This window comes from Capsaspora owczarzaki (genome assembly GCF_000151315.2).
Source record: "Capsaspora owczarzaki ATCC 30864 unplaced genomic scaffold supercont2.2, whole genome shotgun sequence".
NCBI lineage: Eukaryota > Filasterea > Ministeriida > Capsasporidae > Capsaspora > Capsaspora owczarzaki.
The window spans coordinates 1,970,205-1,986,853 of NW_011887293.1; the positions used below are offsets into that span (position 1 = coordinate 1,970,205).

The 16,649-nt window shown below is 52.0% G+C and overlaps 6 protein-coding genes across 6 annotated transcripts; 5 read left to right on the forward strand and 1 right to left on the reverse strand.

Annotated features, from left to right (window-relative positions):
* The first annotated feature begins 193 nt into the window (after positions 1–193).
* On the forward strand, positions 194–2,386 carry CAOG_01791 (hypothetical protein). The gene is made up of 6 exons (XM_004364602.2): positions 194–678; positions 807–1,154; positions 1,282–1,380; positions 1,492–1,560; positions 1,671–1,770; positions 1,896–2,386. Exons 1-6 carry the CDS (start codon positions 250–252, stop codon positions 2,237–2,239), a joined length of 1,389 nt encoding a protein of 462 aa, XP_004364659.1. The 5' UTR covers positions 194–249; the 3' UTR covers positions 2,240–2,386.
* Positions 2,387–2,413: 27 nt separating this feature from the next.
* Positions 2,414–4,579, forward strand: CAOG_01792 (protein phosphatase methylesterase). Its single transcript, XM_004364603.2, has 9 exons — positions 2,414–2,649; positions 2,791–2,883; positions 3,029–3,086; positions 3,156–3,276; positions 3,412–3,497; positions 3,607–3,697; positions 3,806–4,029; positions 4,121–4,231; positions 4,330–4,579. The coding sequence occupies exons 1-9, from the start codon at positions 2,446–2,448 to the stop codon at positions 4,512–4,514; spliced, it is 1,173 nt and encodes a 390-aa protein (XP_004364660.2). The 5' UTR covers positions 2,414–2,445; the 3' UTR covers positions 4,515–4,579.
* Positions 4,580–4,698: 119 nt separating this feature from the next.
* CAOG_01793 (hypothetical protein) lies at positions 4,699–8,979 on the forward strand. The gene is made up of 6 exons (XM_004364604.2): positions 4,699–4,947; positions 5,032–6,286; positions 6,429–7,931; positions 8,043–8,151; positions 8,275–8,736; positions 8,845–8,979. The coding sequence occupies exons 1-6, from the start codon at positions 4,755–4,757 to the stop codon at positions 8,884–8,886; spliced, it is 3,564 nt and encodes a 1,187-aa protein (XP_004364661.1). The 5' UTR covers positions 4,699–4,754; the 3' UTR covers positions 8,887–8,979.
* A 684-nt stretch (positions 8,980–9,663) lies between these two features.
* Positions 9,664–10,234, forward strand: CAOG_01794 (cytoplasmic dynein light chain). Its single transcript, XM_004364605.2, has one exon. It carries the CDS (start codon positions 9,705–9,707, stop codon positions 9,990–9,992), a length of 288 nt encoding a protein of 95 aa, XP_004364662.1. The 5' UTR covers positions 9,664–9,704; the 3' UTR covers positions 9,993–10,234.
* A 1,226-nt stretch (positions 10,235–11,460) lies between these two features.
* On the reverse strand, positions 11,461–13,671 carry CAOG_01795 (hypothetical protein). The gene is made up of 3 exons (XM_004364606.2): positions 13,405–13,671; positions 12,053–12,181; positions 11,461–11,966 (listed from the first exon to the last, which is right to left on the reverse strand). The coding sequence occupies exons 1-3, from the start codon at positions 13,627–13,629 to the stop codon at positions 11,676–11,678; spliced, it is 645 nt and encodes a 214-aa protein (XP_004364663.1). The 5' UTR covers positions 13,630–13,671; the 3' UTR covers positions 11,461–11,675.
* A 252-nt stretch (positions 13,672–13,923) lies between these two features.
* Positions 13,924–16,626, forward strand: CAOG_01796 (hypothetical protein). The gene is made up of 5 exons (XM_004364607.2): positions 13,924–14,140; positions 14,475–15,510; positions 15,821–15,881; positions 16,186–16,238; positions 16,516–16,626. The coding sequence occupies exons 1-2, from the start codon at positions 14,054–14,056 to the stop codon at positions 15,477–15,479; spliced, it is 1,092 nt and encodes a 363-aa protein (XP_004364664.1). The 5' UTR covers positions 13,924–14,053; the 3' UTR covers positions 15,480–15,510; positions 15,821–15,881; positions 16,186–16,238; positions 16,516–16,626.
* The last annotated feature ends 23 nt before the right edge of the window (positions 16,627–16,649 follow it).

The following is a 16,649-nucleotide window of genomic DNA, read 5'->3' on the forward strand; positions in this document are numbered from 1 at the left end:
TCTCTCTCTCTCTCTCTCTCTCTCTCTCTCTCTCTATCTCTCTCTCTCTCTCTCTCTCTCTCTCTCTCTCTCTCTCTCTCTCTCTCTCTCTCTCTCTCTCTCTCTCTCTCTCTCTCTCTCTCTCTCTCTCTCTCTCTCTCTCTCTCTCTCTCTCTCTCTCTCTCTCTCTCTCTCTCTCTCTCTCTCTCTCTCTCTCTCTCTCTCTCTCTCTCTCTCTCTTCCCCATTCCCCCTCCGGTTCCGTCCCTCTATGCTCAGCGTCAACGGCGTCGGCGTCGCTGGCGATGCAGATCCAGAGCAGCAGCAGCAGCAAGCCTTCCCGCCTCTTCTTCTTCCTCCCGTCCTCGCTTCAAGCAGCGCCACAGCAGCACCCGCGGCCACTGCGCAGACCGACCCAATGCCACTCCAGTACCATTTCAACCACAGTGCCGCCTTCGACCCCGACCACGACGGCCACGACCCAGCAGCAGCAGCGTCCACTCCTTCAACTTCCGCTGGGTTTCCCGCCACAGCAGCTGCAGCTGTAGCAGCAGCAGCAGCAGGCTCGGCTGCACCACCCCAGCATCCATCGGCATCGTCGTCGACATCGTCGTCATCGCTCGGCTTGTCAAGGCAGTCCTCAGCCACCCAGCACGCGCCGTTGTCCGGCAGTCCCACCGAGCCAACGAGCGGCTTCACTGTAACTCTTTGGTCCTTGTTCCATATGCCAAACAAAAAGCACTCTACTGCTCACTAACCGCGATCATTTCATCTGTATGGTTGTCGTACATGTCGTTGGTTTTTTTTTGTTTGTTTTTCTCTGAGCAGACTCCAGCATATCAGTACAACCACACCGAGTTTGCTCCACATACGCACTCAAGCCTGGGCTTTGGCCAGCACCACCATTCATTTAGCATTGTCGTGCCGCCGTCCAATTTGGGAGGCGTCTCGCCACTCCCACTGTCGCCGGCGTTGCCAATAATCACAAACGGCGCGCCGTACGATTCGTCCCCTGGATCGTTTACTGAGCGACGGCGAAGCGTGTCAGTCTCGTCGCAGCACTCACCCATGCTGTCGTATCGATCCCTGTCGCGTTCTCCACCCGTGTCGGGTCCATCTACTCCGACTCGACGGCTGTCAATGTCTGCTCAGAACCGAGTGATTCAACTGCAGCGAGTATGTTCGATTTTTGTTGTTTTTGGTTATCGTTTTGGTCGGTTTGGGGTTGATTTGTAGTGCAATGCGCAATATTGGTGTTTTGCTCACCGATTGGTGGTGGTGGTGGTGGTGGCTGCGTCAATAGGAGGACAGTCTCGGAGAAGCCATCAACCGCGAGCTGACGCACGAGCGGGACACGACGCATTCGCTTTCGTTATCCCAAAGCTGTGAAGATTTACATCTTGTAAGCAAGGTCGAGTTTCTTACATTTGTTGTGCGCATGTTTTGCCTCGCGGCATCGAAAGCGGAGGACTGAGTTTTTTTTTTTTCATTTTCGGTCGTGTTCTGTTGATAGGAGCATGTGGCTGCGAGTTTGCGAATCCCACCAGCATCGCCAACGCTCTCTCCCAGAGCCCCGATTCATGTACGCTTCTATTGTGCCGTTTGCAAGTGGACACGCCGTCTTGGCTGACATTTGTTCGATCTGTTTTGTTTTTGTTGTTGTTGATTTCTATCGTTTTGCGCCTGCTCTAGAGCTCCCGCAGCCAAACACCCAATCTTATTGCGAGCCCACATCGAATACGTGCGACATCTCCGAGCCCTCTCAGCTCCAACGGAGGCCCCATCAAGCCAGGTACAGCAGAGCGCGAAGGCCTTTGTGTTTTTTTTTTTGTTTGTTTGTTTTTTCTTCGGCTTTTTTTCGTTTTCGTATCGTCAGTTTGCTCACATGTCGCTTGATGGCATTGTTTTCTGTTTCAGCATCCGTGGTCAAACACGTCGAGCCGTACATTTCTCCTGCATCGATCAACAAGCGACTGTCGATGAACTTCCGGCAACGAGCAGTGTCAGAAAGCAGTGTGTCAGACTACGATGCGCAACTAATGCTTGCCCAACGGCACTTTTCGGCCTTTGTGTCGCCCACGCCAGCTGCCGAGGTCGATATGAATGGTGGCCACGACCCATCCTCGTCGTCGTCGTCCACCATGCCGTCCCAAACCCTCCTTTTGCTCAGCGGTGGCGGCGATGGCTACAGCCACCTCGACCCCAATGAGCCCGCAGCTGACGACTCTGCCTCGATGCCCAGCAGGGTGCTGTTGCCATGAGGGTCCCAAGAACTTGATGTCTTCCTCTGTTGTCAATTCTCGCTTCGCTTTGTGTTTCGTTCGTCAATCGCGTTATGTCTGTTTTTGTTTTCACGGCAATAATGAAACGATTGAACATTTGCCCACTGCTACAATCCAGCTTCCTGCTCATGCTGATTCTCAGACACTCTTTTATTTTCATCGCCGCCCTCATTGTCTCTGTCTCAATGTCGCTGCAGCGCGAAGCCATGAAACGCGCCGCCGCCACTTCGTCGTCCACCGATGGGTCCGCTCCAGCAGCAGCCTCGTCGTCGCCGTCGTCGTCGTTTGCTATTCCTGCAGCTGCTCGTCGCCAGTCGCACTTTTCGCCGCTTGGCTGGGAGCACTACTTTGAGTCGTCTGCGCGGGTCTACACGGCGACACCCGGCAATGCAAGTCGTGCAGTGTGCTTTCCCCCCTTGAAGCCCCCTCTCCCTCCCTTCAATGCTGATGCTTATACCTGCTGACGCGCTTTGATTTGGACAACATATGGATGGCGGACTGACTCTTGGTTTTGTGTGGTGTTGCGACAGAGTTTCAGAGTCTATCGCTTGGGCAGCGTTGGTCCCGTTCTCATTCTGCTGCATGGCGGAGGCATGTGCGCTTTGTCATGGAGCTTATTTGCGGTAAGCGAAGGATGTTGGTCAAAAATGACGGCTGCTTGTGGTGGTTGAATGGAAATTTGCTCAGAAACCACGCCCCAAAATTGAAACTCTGTCAATGGTCTCACTGGAGCTGTTCTTTCACTCTGTTGGCCTTCTGGTGATGTAGAAAGAGGTTGCTCGGCTTTGCGCGTGCCGCATCATTGCGATGGATTTGCGCGAGCATGGTAAGGAAAACAAAAATCATCCCTTTGGGACAAGGCTTGATCTTTGACTTTGTCTCTCCTTTTGTGCAGGAGAAAGCCACACGACAACACCAGACGACTTTTCGCTCGACGCTATGGCGCAGGATGTGGTGCAAGTCTTCAGTGTGCTGTATCCTAGCGAAAATCCGCCAACGTTTGTGATTGGACACAGGTTTGGCTCTCTTCCCGTCTCCTCTCTCTCTCTCTCTCTCTCTCTCTCTCTCTCCCTCTCTCTTGCTCTCTTTCTTCCTCAGAGGCTCAATCACTCACTTTGTCATGTGGACATGTCACGCTTCATCCTGTACAGCATGGGAGGTGCGATCGCCACGCACATTGCTGCCAAAAACATGATTTCATCGCTCGTCGGACTGGTGGTGCTTGACGTCGTTGAGGGTACGTGTCGCGCAGCTGTCGGTGGCATTATGCTAGCTCACATGGACCTACTTGCGCTGCTGCTGCTGCTGGAGACTGACGATCTGCCATCCTCCATTTCCCCTTGTAGGCTCCGCGCTGGACGCGTTATCCTCAATGACCAATGTCATTCGCAATCGGCCAAAGTCCTTCAAGAGTGTGACCCAAGCTATTGAATGGAGGTGAGTCCTGCTCATGCTCAAAGGCAAACAGAAGAAAAACACGAGCTCCAAAAAGTAAAGTCGTCGAGTATTCATCCTTTTTCTGTCCTTCTGGGTGCATCGAACCAGCTTGCGAACAGGCCATACACACAACGTCGAGGCTGCTCGCGTAGCCATGCCGGGACAGGTCCGTGAAATTCATGATGATGGGCAAAATCTGCTCGCCCCGAGCATCTCGCACATTCTTGAGGAGGAAGCGGGAGAATCGATACTCGGAGCTGCTACAACTGCTTCGGGTGGTCCCACGTATGTGTGGAGGATGGATTTAAGCAAGACGCAACCTTTCTGGTTGGGTAAGTTTGATTTCAAGGCCGCAATGTTGTCAAATTGTCAGAGGTTTTGTGTTGGCTTTCTGACTTTTGGACCACGAACACACATATTCAGAATGGTTTACGGGCCTGTCGAACAAATTCCTCACTGCTCGTGCATCTAAAATGCTAATTCTTGCCGGCATGGACCGCTTGGATAAGGAGCTCACGATCGGTCAAATGCAAGGTTCGGGTTTGATTGCTGGTTTGTAGCGGATTTGTTGCTTTTCCGGCTCTATTGTCCATCGCAAGTTGCGCGGTTGACTCATCCCATTCTGTACACAGGCAAGTTTCAACTCGATATTCTCCCAGAATGTGGCCATTCGCTGCATGAAGACAAGCCTGAAAAGGTCGGCGGGCTGGTTGCTCAGCATCTCGTGCGCCATCGCTTTGCAGACCCGACCACTGCCTACAGCGCTGCAAAGTTTAGCGCTGGCATTCCGCCTCGACCAGTGCAACACAATGCGTAACAGAGAGCGGGCCTTTTTTTTTTTTCCTTGCTGGACACAAAGTCAAAAATACTGAAACTTTTGAATACACTTTTTTTTTTTTTGGTTTTTTTTTTTTTCAGTATTATCCAGGTCATCTTTTGCTACAGTACTGCTACAGTACTATTATTGCTGCTATTATCATTAAGTATTTCTATTGTCCACTCTTTGTTTGTGTGTGCGTGTGTGTGTTTGTGTCCAGTATTCGCGCGAGTCGTGTCAATGGACGCTGCAGCACTCGTGGCACAGGCACACGAGCTGCTCGCCAGCAGCGGGACCAACCCCAGCCCAAATCCCAGCAGCAGTGCCAAGAGCATGCCAGTGAGTGCAGCAGTGGCTGTGCTGAGCTGCATTGACACTGCCGTCGATGCGTGGACGACCAGCGCGTCTGCCGCTCCACTCGAGTCGAACGCAGGTAGTTACAATGGATGCATCAAGTGGGGGTCGACATGCACTATGAACAGACGCTCACTATAGCATGCATTTGTATCTTGGGCAGTCACCACGCTGCTTGATCTCGTTGCGCAATGCACGAGCGCAGTCGTCCTCGAGGGCAACAATGCATCCACAACCCAAGCCACCACCACCACCACTGCGACTACCGCTGGACAAGGCTTGGCTGTGTCAACGGCATTGCGATGCTGCAATCGCACTCTTGTGAATCTGTGCGGGCGATTGCAAGTCATTGTGCGCTCACCAACTGCAGCGATCGCGTTCGTGCGCATCCTGACGCGATTCATCGTGGCTCCGCGGTTCAGTGCCATGTCCACGTCCCCCTCCGTGGAAAGCGCTCGCGAGCTCGTGGACGGGTTGCGCGCCTTGGCTGCTGTGGTGTACGAGAATGGCCCAACCCTGCTTGCGGCACCTTTGAGCGCCGAGATGCTCGCGCTAGTCGGTCCGTCCGATGCGTCATCAAGCGCCCCGGCACTCTCACAAAGGATTCTGTTTGAGCTTGCCAAGGTCCGGGATGCGAGCCAGCCGTCATCGGGCCCACCAGAGCAGGCTTTCGAGCTCCAATCCATCACTACCGAAGCACGCCGCATTGCAATTTCGTGCCTCGGCAATCTTACCATCAAGTGCTCGCTTGCAACACAGCCCGTATTTCAGCAGCTTCAATCCGAGATACTGACTGTCGTGTTTGCCAACCTCGCACACGAGACACACTCCTTGCTTGTTGTTGGTTTTCCGAGCAGCAGCAGCAGCAGCAGCAGCAGCAGCAGCAGCAGCAGCAGCAGCAGCAGCACGACGCCATGCCCACCGGCGCCGGCGCCACTCATGTCACGAGCATCCACAAAGTTGCTTGTCACAATCCTCAAAGCGCTCACGCGGCTGGTGACTTTCTCAAAAACCGTGGAGCCGCTGCTCTCGGACGTTCTTGCGCGCCTCAAGCTGTGTCTGTTCCACGGCTTGTCTTTGTCGGTCATCAACGCTGCTGCTGTGGATTCGGCTACTGGCACTGGTTCCGTGCCATCCCTGTCTGCCATGCTCGGTGTGCCGCTGCAGCCCGCTGGTGCCTTTGCGGATCCACTCTCCTCCTCGCTGCCGAGTCGTGCAGGCTCTACCACCGCCACCGCCACCACCACCACCACCAACGACGCTACAAACTCCAATCCCGCTAATACTGATGGCAGTCGCACATGCCGAAGACCTGCCCGTCATTCCACAGAGGCGAATCACGGATCTCCTGCAAGCTCCGATTTCGTGAGTTCGGAATCTGACTTTTCCGATCTTGACAGTGCTGGTGGGCGATCCAAGTGAGTATTCGTTTACGTTTTGATGATGGTGTGGCTGAGTATCGAGCGGTGTGATGGAGCTGTCAGCGAAATTTTCTCACTTTCCTTTTGAAAATGCGTTCTATCTTTGCTAATATCCTGCTTGAACGCTGCACGTTCGTAGCTCTAAGAGCGCTCTTGCAATCCGGCAAGCAGCGTTTGCAGCACTAGGATCGATCATTAAGGTGGTTCGCAAGCGCGACTTTCAGGCTTTTTGGCCTGGTTTCCTGCCAGACTCGGCCTCGATGGCCACCCCAACACTGCTCACCAGTATTCTGCATGATCCAAACCCAAAGGTTCGGTCTCTGGCATTGACTGCGCTTGCAGCCATGCTTGAAGGCAGCAAGCCGTTTCTTGCAGCCGCGGACGATCTGGCCCCGACCACGCCCTCGTTCACGCCTTTCTCGCGGACGCTGGCTGCTCGTCTCGTGCAAGTACACGAGGCGCTATTACGCGCCGCACATACGGAACAGGCTGCGCAACCCCTCCTTCAAGTAGTGCGGTGTTTGACGCTGCTCGTGGAGAACACTTGTTATTCCAAGCTGCGGCGCGCCAAACAACATTTGCAGAGCTGCATTGCCCTGTGCTTTGCGCACATCGGGCATCGTGATATCGATGTGCGAATTGCAGCCTGGGCTTGCTTGACGGCCGTTGCTGCCAACGATAGTCGTCCTGCATTGGCTCAACTTGCCGAATCTCCGGCCAGTATCACCATTCCCGACCTGCTTGCACGAGCCATTGACACCATGTCGGCCAAAGACCCAATACCGGTTCGTGTTCATGCCGCGTACTTTTTGTGTGCCAGCGTCGGCAAATTGGATGACGTGCTGCCATCCCTCTGGCCTGGCGGTGCCGCTTCCGATGGCCTTGGCGCTTCCACGGCAGACTCGTTGCTTTTGCGACTGCTTCATGCAGCCAGCAATAACGTGTCTGAGGCTGATGCAAGTGTCAGGCTGTCGGCTGCTCGGTTGTTCGAGTCGCTGGCAGGGTCCATTCTTGCGCGCACAACCGCTCTTGTTCGTCCGGCCATGTTCGCCAGCGGCTCGGATGCATTGGATGGAGATGGCGATGCCGACTTGGTCGACGGCGCCGCAGCAGCAGCAGCATCAACAACCGCAACAAGCGCGACTGCCGTCAACAACGACGCGCTCCTGGCCATGCTGGGCAATGTATCCGATCAACTCTGGAATGTCGTCATCGAGAAGCGTCACTTGTTTCGGCTTTTGCAAGATTCTTCACTGGCTGTGTGTGCTGCGGCCTGCGATTTGCTTTCGCGTTTGAGCGAGCCGCGCTTCTGCGCTCTGCCCCGTGACCAGTCTGCTCGCCTTCTTTCGCAGCTCGTGAGCTTGAATCCGGTGGATGACGCCAGCGATTTAGACACAACCATTCACGAGCGGACGGACGACGTGCGAGAGACGCCGGCGGACTCGGCTGCAGCCTCAGCCCAGGCGGCAGCCTGTCGCACCATAGGCATGTTTGTCCTATTTCCGTCATTGTTTGATGATCTCGTCTTTATGTCTGACGCAACCACGGCCCTGCTTTCTGGAATGGAGAGCCCGCATCTCGTGATTCGTGTTCGTGCCAGTTGGGCACTCGGAAACTTGTGTGATGCGTTGATTTCATCACAGTGAGTAGATGTCTATCTTGGTTTTTGTTTGTTGTGCTCGCGGTCGGTGTGGAGTTATGACCTGTCGCTCAATGACTTGCTTGGCGGTTTTGGCAATGATTTGGAGAACAGAGCATCGAGCAACAACGCCGAGTTCCCCACGATTGCGACAGACTTTCCCATCAACCTGTTGTGGAACATTACGAGCATCTGCATTGGTGCTGCGAAAGACCATGACAAGGTAAAGTCAGGCCGGGAGAGATACGAGTAAATTGAAATTGACTTTTTTTTTTTTTCTTTTTTGATTGTCTGTTTTGTTGTTTGCTGTGGTTTTTCTTGGTTGCCACGTCCCCATTGGTAACAGGTTCGCTCGAATATTGTTCGTGCTTTGGGGAATGTCGCACGGTTTGCCACAACAGAGATGCTCCAACATAGCCGCGTTGGCAGCGGCGCCAAGTTTGAAGGACTGATCGGTGAAGGAATTGAGCTGCTCTGCAAGGCCTCTCTCACTGGCAGCGCCAAGGTCCGCTGGAATGCGTGCCGCGCGCTCGGTAATGCGCTCAAAAACCCCTGCATCCTGTCACCACGACCAGCATGGGCGGTGCGCGTGGTAACGACCCTGTGCCAGTGCATCGGCACCTGCAAAAACAGCAAAGTGCGCATCAACGCGAGCGCTGCGCTCGGGACACCGCAGAGTTTGGCCTTTTACGGGACAGCCACCGAGCTTGCCAATGTCGCGCGTGTCGTGCATGAAGCAATTGCAGCCTGCGATGCGACAACAACGGATCCGGTCGAGTTGAGATACCGCGATGCTCTTCGAGCCCAAGTGAGTGTGCTTGTTGGTTGTTGTTTTTGTTGTTGTTGATGCCTCTTGCAAACGGGATCCAACATGTTCAGCATGGTTTACTCACATACTTGTGTCCCTCCTTCTCAGCTTTTGAACACTGCAGAGCGCATTTCGCGATCGTCGATGTAAAGCAAAACCGTCTTGTCCTCAACCCGATCTCTCCATTTGGTTTTGTAGTGATTGATGTGTAATATACAAAAATACAAAGTGTACGACTACGAGTCCTGTCCGGACATTGACAACGAAAGCGTCATCGCGCTGGATCGGAAGCATTCGAGCTGCTGCCCGCGTTTGCCATTGCTGCGGCTTCAAACCCTGGCTCGAACGACGTCAACAAGTTCTTTTCCTTGAGTGCAGCCTGGCGACGACGATGTTGATGATGATGATGATGATGGGGGGGGGGAAAAACGAAGCAAAGTGAGCCAAGAGAGAACAGCACAGCAGCGACACACTCAGCGCCTCATCGTGCCCCTCCTGCAGCCATGTTGCCGGCAAATCCGAATGGCAAGAAGGTCATTGGAGCAATCACTTGAGATTGACACTTCAGCACCGGACCGATCGCAAGCCCTCTCTTCTGAAACACACTTCCAAACAAAACTGACCTTCACGCATGCTTGGTACTCTTTGAACAGCGCGTCGCAGTCGCTGGTGGACTTTTCGCCCTTGAGAAACTTTTCGCTGTACCAGCTGTTGAAGCACTTGTCGTACGACTGTTTGAGGTTGCTGCACGCCTCGCTGATTGAATTCATAACGGCTCAAAGAAGTGAAGATTGTGGTTGCTAGATGGAAGAGTGGCCCTGGCTCCCGTCAGCCTATCTGGAAGCTCATTTGAATTCATGTTGTATGGTGGCGACCCCCTGCTCAGAGCGATCGCTGAGCAATACGTACGGATGAGTTTGGCGCAGTCATTTTTTCCTCAAAAAACACTTACTACTACAACAGCAGCCATGGCAGACAAGCCTGACATTCGCAGCATGGCTGCCGTGATCAAGAGCGCAGACATGTTTGAGGACATGCAGTCGGACGCCATCGAGGTTGCCAAGACGGCGATGGAGTCGTTCCAGGTGGAGAAGGACATTGCCGCGCACATCAAGAAGGCCTTTGACCAAAAGCACAACCCGACCTGGCACTGCATCGTCGGCCGCTCGTTCGGCTCGTTCGTCACCCACGAGACCAAGCACTTTATCTACTTTTACCTCAATAACACAGCCGTCCTCCTCTTCCGCTCGGGTTGAGCGCGTTTCGTGATGTGATGGCCTCGCTTGACTCGTTTTTACTTCTTTTTTCTCTCTCTCTCGCTTCTCTGCCCTGCCGATCGTGCTCCGTTCGGGCATCCGTCGTCCATTCTCAGCTTTGCCGCTTCGTTCTCACACTGCTGTGAATCCCCCGCGCTTTTTCCGTTGTGCTTTCTGCGCTCGTTGTAAACCAGCAAAGGGAAAAAAAAAAAAAAAAAATCAAAGTTTGACAGGTCGACACATTTTTTTATTATTTTTTATCATTACGTTTTTGTTGCTGTGATGTATTTGATGCGATTTTCTACAGCAACAGACATTTGGCAAGCACAACAGCATCCAGACAAGCAAGATGCGCGCGGCACACGGAAGCAACCATGCCCGCGGACAAAGCGAAGAAGGCGAAAGCGGATTTTCGCACCAGACTGACTTTTTTTTTTTTTTTTTTTCTTCGTTTTCATCGTGAGTTTGTTTGTGAGGCCCGCGGACGGCCGCTCTCTGCTTGATGCACCTGCTTGCTGTTGAGGTCGACCACCTGCAAAACGCGAGCCAGACCAGCAGTCCCCGCAACCACGTTGGACGAACGCAACGAGCAACAAGATCGAACAGGGATCGTTGCGCCTTTTTTTTTTTTTCTTTTTTTTTTCGCGCCCTCTTCATTTTTTTTTTTTTTTTCTTTTCCAATCTTCGACTGTTTTTCATTGTCAACTTTTTCAGCACCAAACCGACCGACGTTGAACGCTAGGCTGATCCGCAAAAGACAAACACAAAATAACCGACCTGCTTGTTGCTCAAGGATTGAGAAAAACGACGCGGCAAAGAAGTCATCGAGTCGATCAGCGTAGCAACCGTTCGGCGTAGTTCAGCTTCTTTACATCGCGGACGAAGCTCTGCCAGATCTATACAATAGCATCCAGGTGCACGGAAAGGGTTGTGAGCAAAGGGGTGGTGTGAAAAAACGCTCAGATTCCGTCGCTCAGATTCCGTTCTTTTTTTTTTTTGGTTTTCCGTTTTTGTCGATTCGGTTGAAAAGCAGCAATACAAGTTGAAAGAAAGAAAGAGATTTCGGCACACTCCGACAGCCTCTTGCGCACTGATAAACGCATGGCTTTTCCTAATTATGTGTCGATCCAGACCTGGTTCTCTGTGCGCGCGACTGAGCAACAGTCGTCCAATTGAGGGGACGATTGTCGTGGCAGAGTTCACGGCAGGTAATTTTTGATCTGCCGGGCAAACTTTTGGAATCGCGCCGTGTCCGTGTTGTGTGCAAGCGCGTGGACAGCAGGGCTCGAAAGCAGAGTCAAAGAGGAGGGTTGAAAGGGTGGGGTGCAAGCAGCGAGTGAAGCAACCGTTTCCCCCATTTCCGCCCGAAGGCTTATGGGTCGCCGATTGTTGTCATGTTCAACCTCTGCTCCATCCTTCATCCAAACCCCAATTGCTGACAAGCAACTGTATGTAACATGTTCAAAAATCAAGCAGCAATACAGTATCTCATTTTCAAGCAATCATCAAAAATACAACAAAATACAACAACAACAAACCAAAAAGGCAAACATTCCCAATACAATTTCTCAGAGCGCGTCACAGACGCATCTCGTGGTTTCAATCTTAAGGAGAGAAATTACAAACTACTACACAAAAGCATTGTACAATTTGGCGAAAAATGGCCAAGCAGAGACTTGGTGTTTATAGCGTCTTCTTGGACTCGACCTGTTCGGCCTGCAGCAGCTCGAGCTGCTGCTCTTCCGTCAAAAGAATCTCGGCTTTGGGCGTGGGCGTTGCTAGCTTGTGTCCCGTCGAGAGGAATTCCACGAGCTTCTGGCTAAAGCTGTGGTGCGAGTCGCGCGGGGTGGCTTGCAGGTGGAGGTTGAAGAGATACTCAATCACGAGCTCATGGCCCAGACCCACAGTGAACCAGACGATCGAATAGTCGCACCGAATCATGCCCCAGACATGGCACGGCGCATGCGAGTAATCCTGTTCCGAGGAGAGACGGGGACGGTGAGTGGAAAATGTGACACATGAAAACACCAAACAACAACGCCAGCAGTTCAAACTTTTACCCAGGAGTTGGCACCGAATGGCCACAGCAACAAGCCAGCAACAAACTCGATGGTGAAAATGCCGAGCATGTAAGTCAGGCCGCGGAGGAGCCACGGGAAGCGGCGTTGGATGAGCTTGGAGTAGACAAACTGCAAAAAAAAAACAAAAAAAGACCAAAATCAACCACAAAATAATCAACGCGTTAGTTCCACGAGGACATTTTGAGGAAAAAAAGACCAAAATCAACCACAAAATAATCAACGCGTTAGTTCCACGAGGACATTTTGAGGTTTTATCCTCGGAAGTCATCAAAAACCAAGAAACAGTAGGAAAGTAACATCAACAAAATCTGAAAAAACGACGCGACGCGACGCGACTTGCACCAAATCCAAAAAATCAGCGGGTTTACTATTTTTTATTGTTGTTGTTTTCGCGTCGATTGTTCTTCAGGTCTTTGCCGCCCGCCTCTCCCCCCCCCCCCTTTTTTTTTTTGTTTCAAAGCATTGTATCAGACATCTCTCGCACAACAGAACGAACGACAAGGAAAAGCTTGAACTGAAAGCAACGTTCAAAAAAAAGTTGTCGTGACAGGTGGCCTGACAGGTTGTGTCATTAGGAGCGCGAATAGAAGCCAAAAGACCCCCAAGAGACTGAGGTCAATGTGGATGAGAGAGGAAAGAGAGCGAGAAAGAGAGCGACGATTCATGCATGGAAGGACTGAGGGTCACTGAGGGTCACTGAGGGTCACTGAGGGTCACTGAGAGAGAGAGAGTGAAGGGGGAAAAAGCCTCAACATTTTTTTCACGTGGAAAAAGCGCAAGGCAACATTGGCTTGAGCCCAAAATGGCTCCCACCACGTTTGCAGCAACGCTGGCTCAGAATCATGTCGGTAAACGAGTGTGCAGGTGAATGATTGAGCGAGAGAGCGAACGAGAGAGACAGAGAGAGACAGAGAGAGAGAGTCAACCAGGAAGCCTTGTCGTTGGAATCGAAGGAATTGGGCCAAATTGGTCCTGCTTGCGTGGGCATTTTGTCAAATGAGGGGCAAAAGGGGGGGTTCTGTTGGGGCAAGAAACCAGACCAAAGACTCGTGCAGTTGCGGCGCTGAAACGGAGAGAGACACCGGCTACCCAGCGAGGTGGGGAACATGGAAGCGAGTAACAAGCAGTCGACCGCAAAAGAGCAAAAGAGGAAACCGAAAAAAAAAAAAAAAAAAGGAAAGCGCCAAAGTTTCAACGCCCTTTGGGACCACGGGGCTTGAACTGTGTGGCCAGCCGCCCCGCCAACGAGTCAACTCAGCCCTCACCGGACAGAACAAACAGAGCAACATGACACAGTGGAGCGAGCGCACATTGGAGTGCTGCGTCCTCACCTCGAGATACAGGCTGGCAATGGCATAAATGAAGAACGACCACAGTGACGAGTAGCCGACAAAGGCATATCGCTTGTAGCCAGGGTGCACTTCGAGGCTCGGGGGAAAGACAATATCAGACAGCGCAGTGAAGACCACTTCGTCGACCCAGCCCATCAGGCCGTACAGCAAAATGCGGTGTGTGAGCGGCAGCGCGATGAAATCAACGCCCTGAGTTTGGACCATTGTTGTCGAAAAAGACAAGAAAATGAAAAAAGGAGAACTGGTATACGAAAAGGGCGACCGTGTGTGTTTGGAGGTCGTGAGATCACACCTTTGTCTTGGAGAATGACAGTAGATAGATCAAGGGGCTAGTCGTTCGGAGCGCGAGCAAGCCAAAATCGTGAGACAAATCCATTCGATACACAATCGAAACCAGAACCAAAAAATGTACCGAACTTCTCGTCCAATTTCCCAACGACTTGCACGTTGAGGTTTTTTGTATTTGCTCGATGTTCCAAATGCAGATCGAACCAGTCTGCCTTTTTGTTTGTTCCCAAACGACAACTGGCATTCTGAATCAAAGCGCTTTTTCATTTTCTGATCATTCCCTCTTCTTCTTGTTCTTCCTCATCTCCTTCTTCTTCTTCTTCCTTTCGCTTGTCGCACAATGTGGGGCGCTGCCGTCTGCGGATCCATCGCAGCGTTTAGCTACTACTGCTGGCACTCTGCAAGCACCAATGCGCGGCACCTCGAGGTGAGCAGTCGCTGACCGCGTGTTCGACCATGTGGAGTTTTGGCATTGTGAGCCGCTCTTCTTTTCTCCTCTTCTCTCCCTCTCGCCTTTTCATTGGTGCGCCATCGCTCTTTGCGTTTGACAACAAGCAACATGCATTTTCAAATGCTGTGATGCAATGCTGCTTGGCATCAGCGTTGAGGCCTGAGCGCGAAAAAAAAAAAGACGTGATCTCGTTTTTTTCAAGATCTTTTTTTTTTTTTTTTTTTTGGTGCTTTGCAAGAAGCTCTCCCCACTCTGACATTGCATCCGACACCATCTCGGGCCTGCATGCTCTTTGTGTTTTCTGGTGCAGAACGCAGCGCGCATCCCGCACTCAGAGTTGGAGGCTGCCGTCCGTGCTGCGCCGAACGAGTGCATCCCGTATGCTGTGGTGACTGGCGTTGTCATCCCTGGTCCTGGCGCTGTGCCACTGGATGCCATGCATGCAACCGCGCCTGCTGTCATTCACCGGCTGGTCATCCAAGAGCACCGCTCGCTCTACAACGAGGCGGCCAAGCGCTGGGAGGACAGCGTGCGCACCATCGCCGACTCGACCGAGGTGGCTCCCATTTCGCTGCAGGCCTTGCCGACGCTGTTCCTGCGGGTGGCTGAGCCTCTGTCGGCGTACGGACTGGCTCTCAAGCAGGTCTACCATCGCTTTGTTCCGGCAACGTCGACCGCCACCAAAGCCGTGATGGACATTGTTGCTGGCGAAAAGGCCAAGGGCATCGACACGACCGAGTCTGTTCTCGCTGTGGGCACCAGCGTCACGATCGTTGGCCAAGTCACCCTCAACCCGGATGCATCGCTGGCCGTCTCGGCGCAGGCCATTCCGACCAGTGCCTCGCGGCACGCCGAGCAGCTCCAGATTCAGCCTCCAGCCAACGGTGCTCGCTATTACATCACGACGGGGCCACTGTCTGCCCTGTCGCTTGCGGAGCGCACCAGTGCATGGCGGTGGCGATGGGCTGGTCGGGTGTTTGCAACCTTTGCCGTCGCGCTCGCCGCGTATGAACTATACTCTCGCTTCATTCGTCCCGCCCTGGACGCTCGCGCCAGCCGCCTCTATCGCGAGGAGCTTGCACGCAAACGGGCCCAACGGGCGTTGGAACTCGAGAATAGCTCTGAGCACAAGCCGTCGGATTCTGCTGCCGTCGAGGCCGATGACGATCTCTGTGTGGTTTGCCTCGATCACGAGCGCAATGCCGTGCTTCTCGAGTGCGGCCATCGTTGCGCCTGCATGACGTGCGCGCGCGAGCTCCGAGCCTGTCCCATTTGCCGGCGTTCGATTACCCGAGTTATTCAGTCTTTTGGTTGAATTTCGGTCCAAATGTTAGTTTGTTAATAAGGTGAGCAAGAACGAGACGATTCTGCCTTTCTTCTTTCGCCTCGCTTCAACTCTGCAACTCTTCTTGTTTCCCAGAAGAATTTTTTTTGTTTTCAGTTGCGTTGATGAATGTCACGATTGACTTTCTGACACCTCTTGTCTGAGCGCTGCACGCTGTGGGTTAGGCCCCACATCAAGCGTGACGGCCCGATGCACTCATTACGCGATTTCTGAGCCAACTGAAACCTTTATTCTTTTTTTTATTTTTTGAACGCACTTTTTCTCGTTTTACTCGTCCCCAGCCTGTTCTCACTTTATTTTTGTTTTGTTAGGTTCTGAACTCGATATCACTTCCATCTGCCATGCTGAAGATTGATTGGCGAGGTTTGAGTGGTGAGTTTCATGTCTTTGCAATCGCATACAGGTTTTTTTTTTCCGCCCATTCTTTTCTTTTCTTTTTTTTCCGCCCATTCTTTTCTTTTCTTTGTTTTTCCCCCGAGTTGTTGTGATGTACTGAAACATATTATTTGCTACTTCAGAGCTCGGTCTCGCAGCCGAGTAGTGAGACAAACCATGTTTCTGAACAGCCTTTTATTTTATTTTCTTCGACTTTTTTTTTTTTATTATTATTATTATTGACTTGTTTTCTTGCCCGTCGCTCATTATTTTTGCTTCTTTTGTTTTTGTCGAAATGCAGATACTGATGTTTGCTTCACCGCACACAAAACGCTCGACCTGTGGCTCCAGCAGGTAAGGTAATTTTTTTTTTTTCTCGCCCCCTTCCTTCGCCACCTTCTTCTTCTTTTGAGAATGCTCGGATACGATGAGATCAGCTACAACAATTAATTTAGATGACGAGTCCGACTTGCCTATAACGCCGTTTCTCGGCACCAATGGGCACAGAGGAGAACATAGCTTTCTGATCCTATGCATTCTGTTTTTTTTTTTTTTTTTTCTGTTCCCCAACCCCTCGTCGTTTTTGCTTTGATGTTCTTTCTTCTCACTCGAATTACTCTTCGTCTTGTAGGTTGATCCGCGGTAAGATTGTCAATAGCTCGAGACAAAGAGTCGGCGTGTCTGGGTGAAAATGTACAAAATAAACTGCAAAAAAAAAAAACAAAAGTCGACTGAAAAGCCAAAAACGTCTTCCAATTTTTTACA

Excerpts from the sequence above, each read along its gene's own strand:
- CAOG_01791 (XM_004364602.2), top strand. The coding sequence starts at position 250 with ATGCTCAGCGTCAACGGCGTCGGCGTCGCTGGCGATGCAGATCCAGAG. Across the intron at positions 679-806 it reads AGCCAACGAGCGGCTTCACT|ACTCCAGCATATCAGTACAA; the intron begins GTAACTCTTTGG and ends TTCTCTGAGCAG. Across the intron at positions 1,561-1,670 it reads CTCCCAGAGCCCCGATTCAT|AGCTCCCGCAGCCAAACACC; the intron begins GTACGCTTCTAT and ends CGCCTGCTCTAG.
- CAOG_01792 (XM_004364603.2), top strand. The coding sequence starts at position 2,446 with ATGTCGCTGCAGCGCGAAGCCATGAAACGCGCCGCCGCCACTTCGTCG. Across the intron at positions 3,698-3,805 it reads ACCCAAGCTATTGAATGGAG|CTTGCGAACAGGCCATACAC; the intron begins GTGAGTCCTGCT and ends GCATCGAACCAG. Across the intron at positions 4,232-4,329 it reads CACGATCGGTCAAATGCAAG|GCAAGTTTCAACTCGATATT; the intron begins GTTCGGGTTTGA and ends TTCTGTACACAG.
- CAOG_01793 (XM_004364604.2), top strand. The coding sequence starts at position 4,755 with ATGGACGCTGCAGCACTCGTGGCACAGGCACACGAGCTGCTCGCCAGC. Across the intron at positions 4,948-5,031 it reads TCCACTCGAGTCGAACGCAG|TCACCACGCTGCTTGATCTC; the intron begins GTAGTTACAATG and ends TATCTTGGGCAG. Across the intron at positions 8,737-8,844 it reads GCGATGCTCTTCGAGCCCAA|CTTTTGAACACTGCAGAGCG; the intron begins GTGAGTGTGCTT and ends CCTCCTTCTCAG.
- CAOG_01794 (XM_004364605.2), top strand. The coding sequence starts at position 9,705 with ATGGCAGACAAGCCTGACATTCGCAGCATGGCTGCCGTGATCAAGAGC.
- CAOG_01795 (XM_004364606.2), bottom strand. The coding sequence starts at position 13,629 with ATGGTCCAAACTCAGGGCGTTGATTTCATCGCGCTGCCGCTCACACAC. Across the intron at positions 12,182-13,404 it reads TTGCCAGCCTGTATCTCGAG|TTTGTCTACTCCAAGCTCAT; the intron begins GTGAGGACGCAG and ends TTTTTTTTGCAG. Across the intron at positions 11,967-12,052 it reads CATTCGGTGCCAACTCCTGG|GATTACTCGCATGCGCCGTG; the intron begins GTAAAAGTTTGA and ends TCCTCGGAACAG.
- CAOG_01796 (XM_004364607.2), top strand. The coding sequence starts at position 14,054 with ATGTGGGGCGCTGCCGTCTGCGGATCCATCGCAGCGTTTAGCTACTAC. Across the intron at positions 14,141-14,474 it reads CCAATGCGCGGCACCTCGAG|AACGCAGCGCGCATCCCGCA; the intron begins GTGAGCAGTCGC and ends TTTCTGGTGCAG.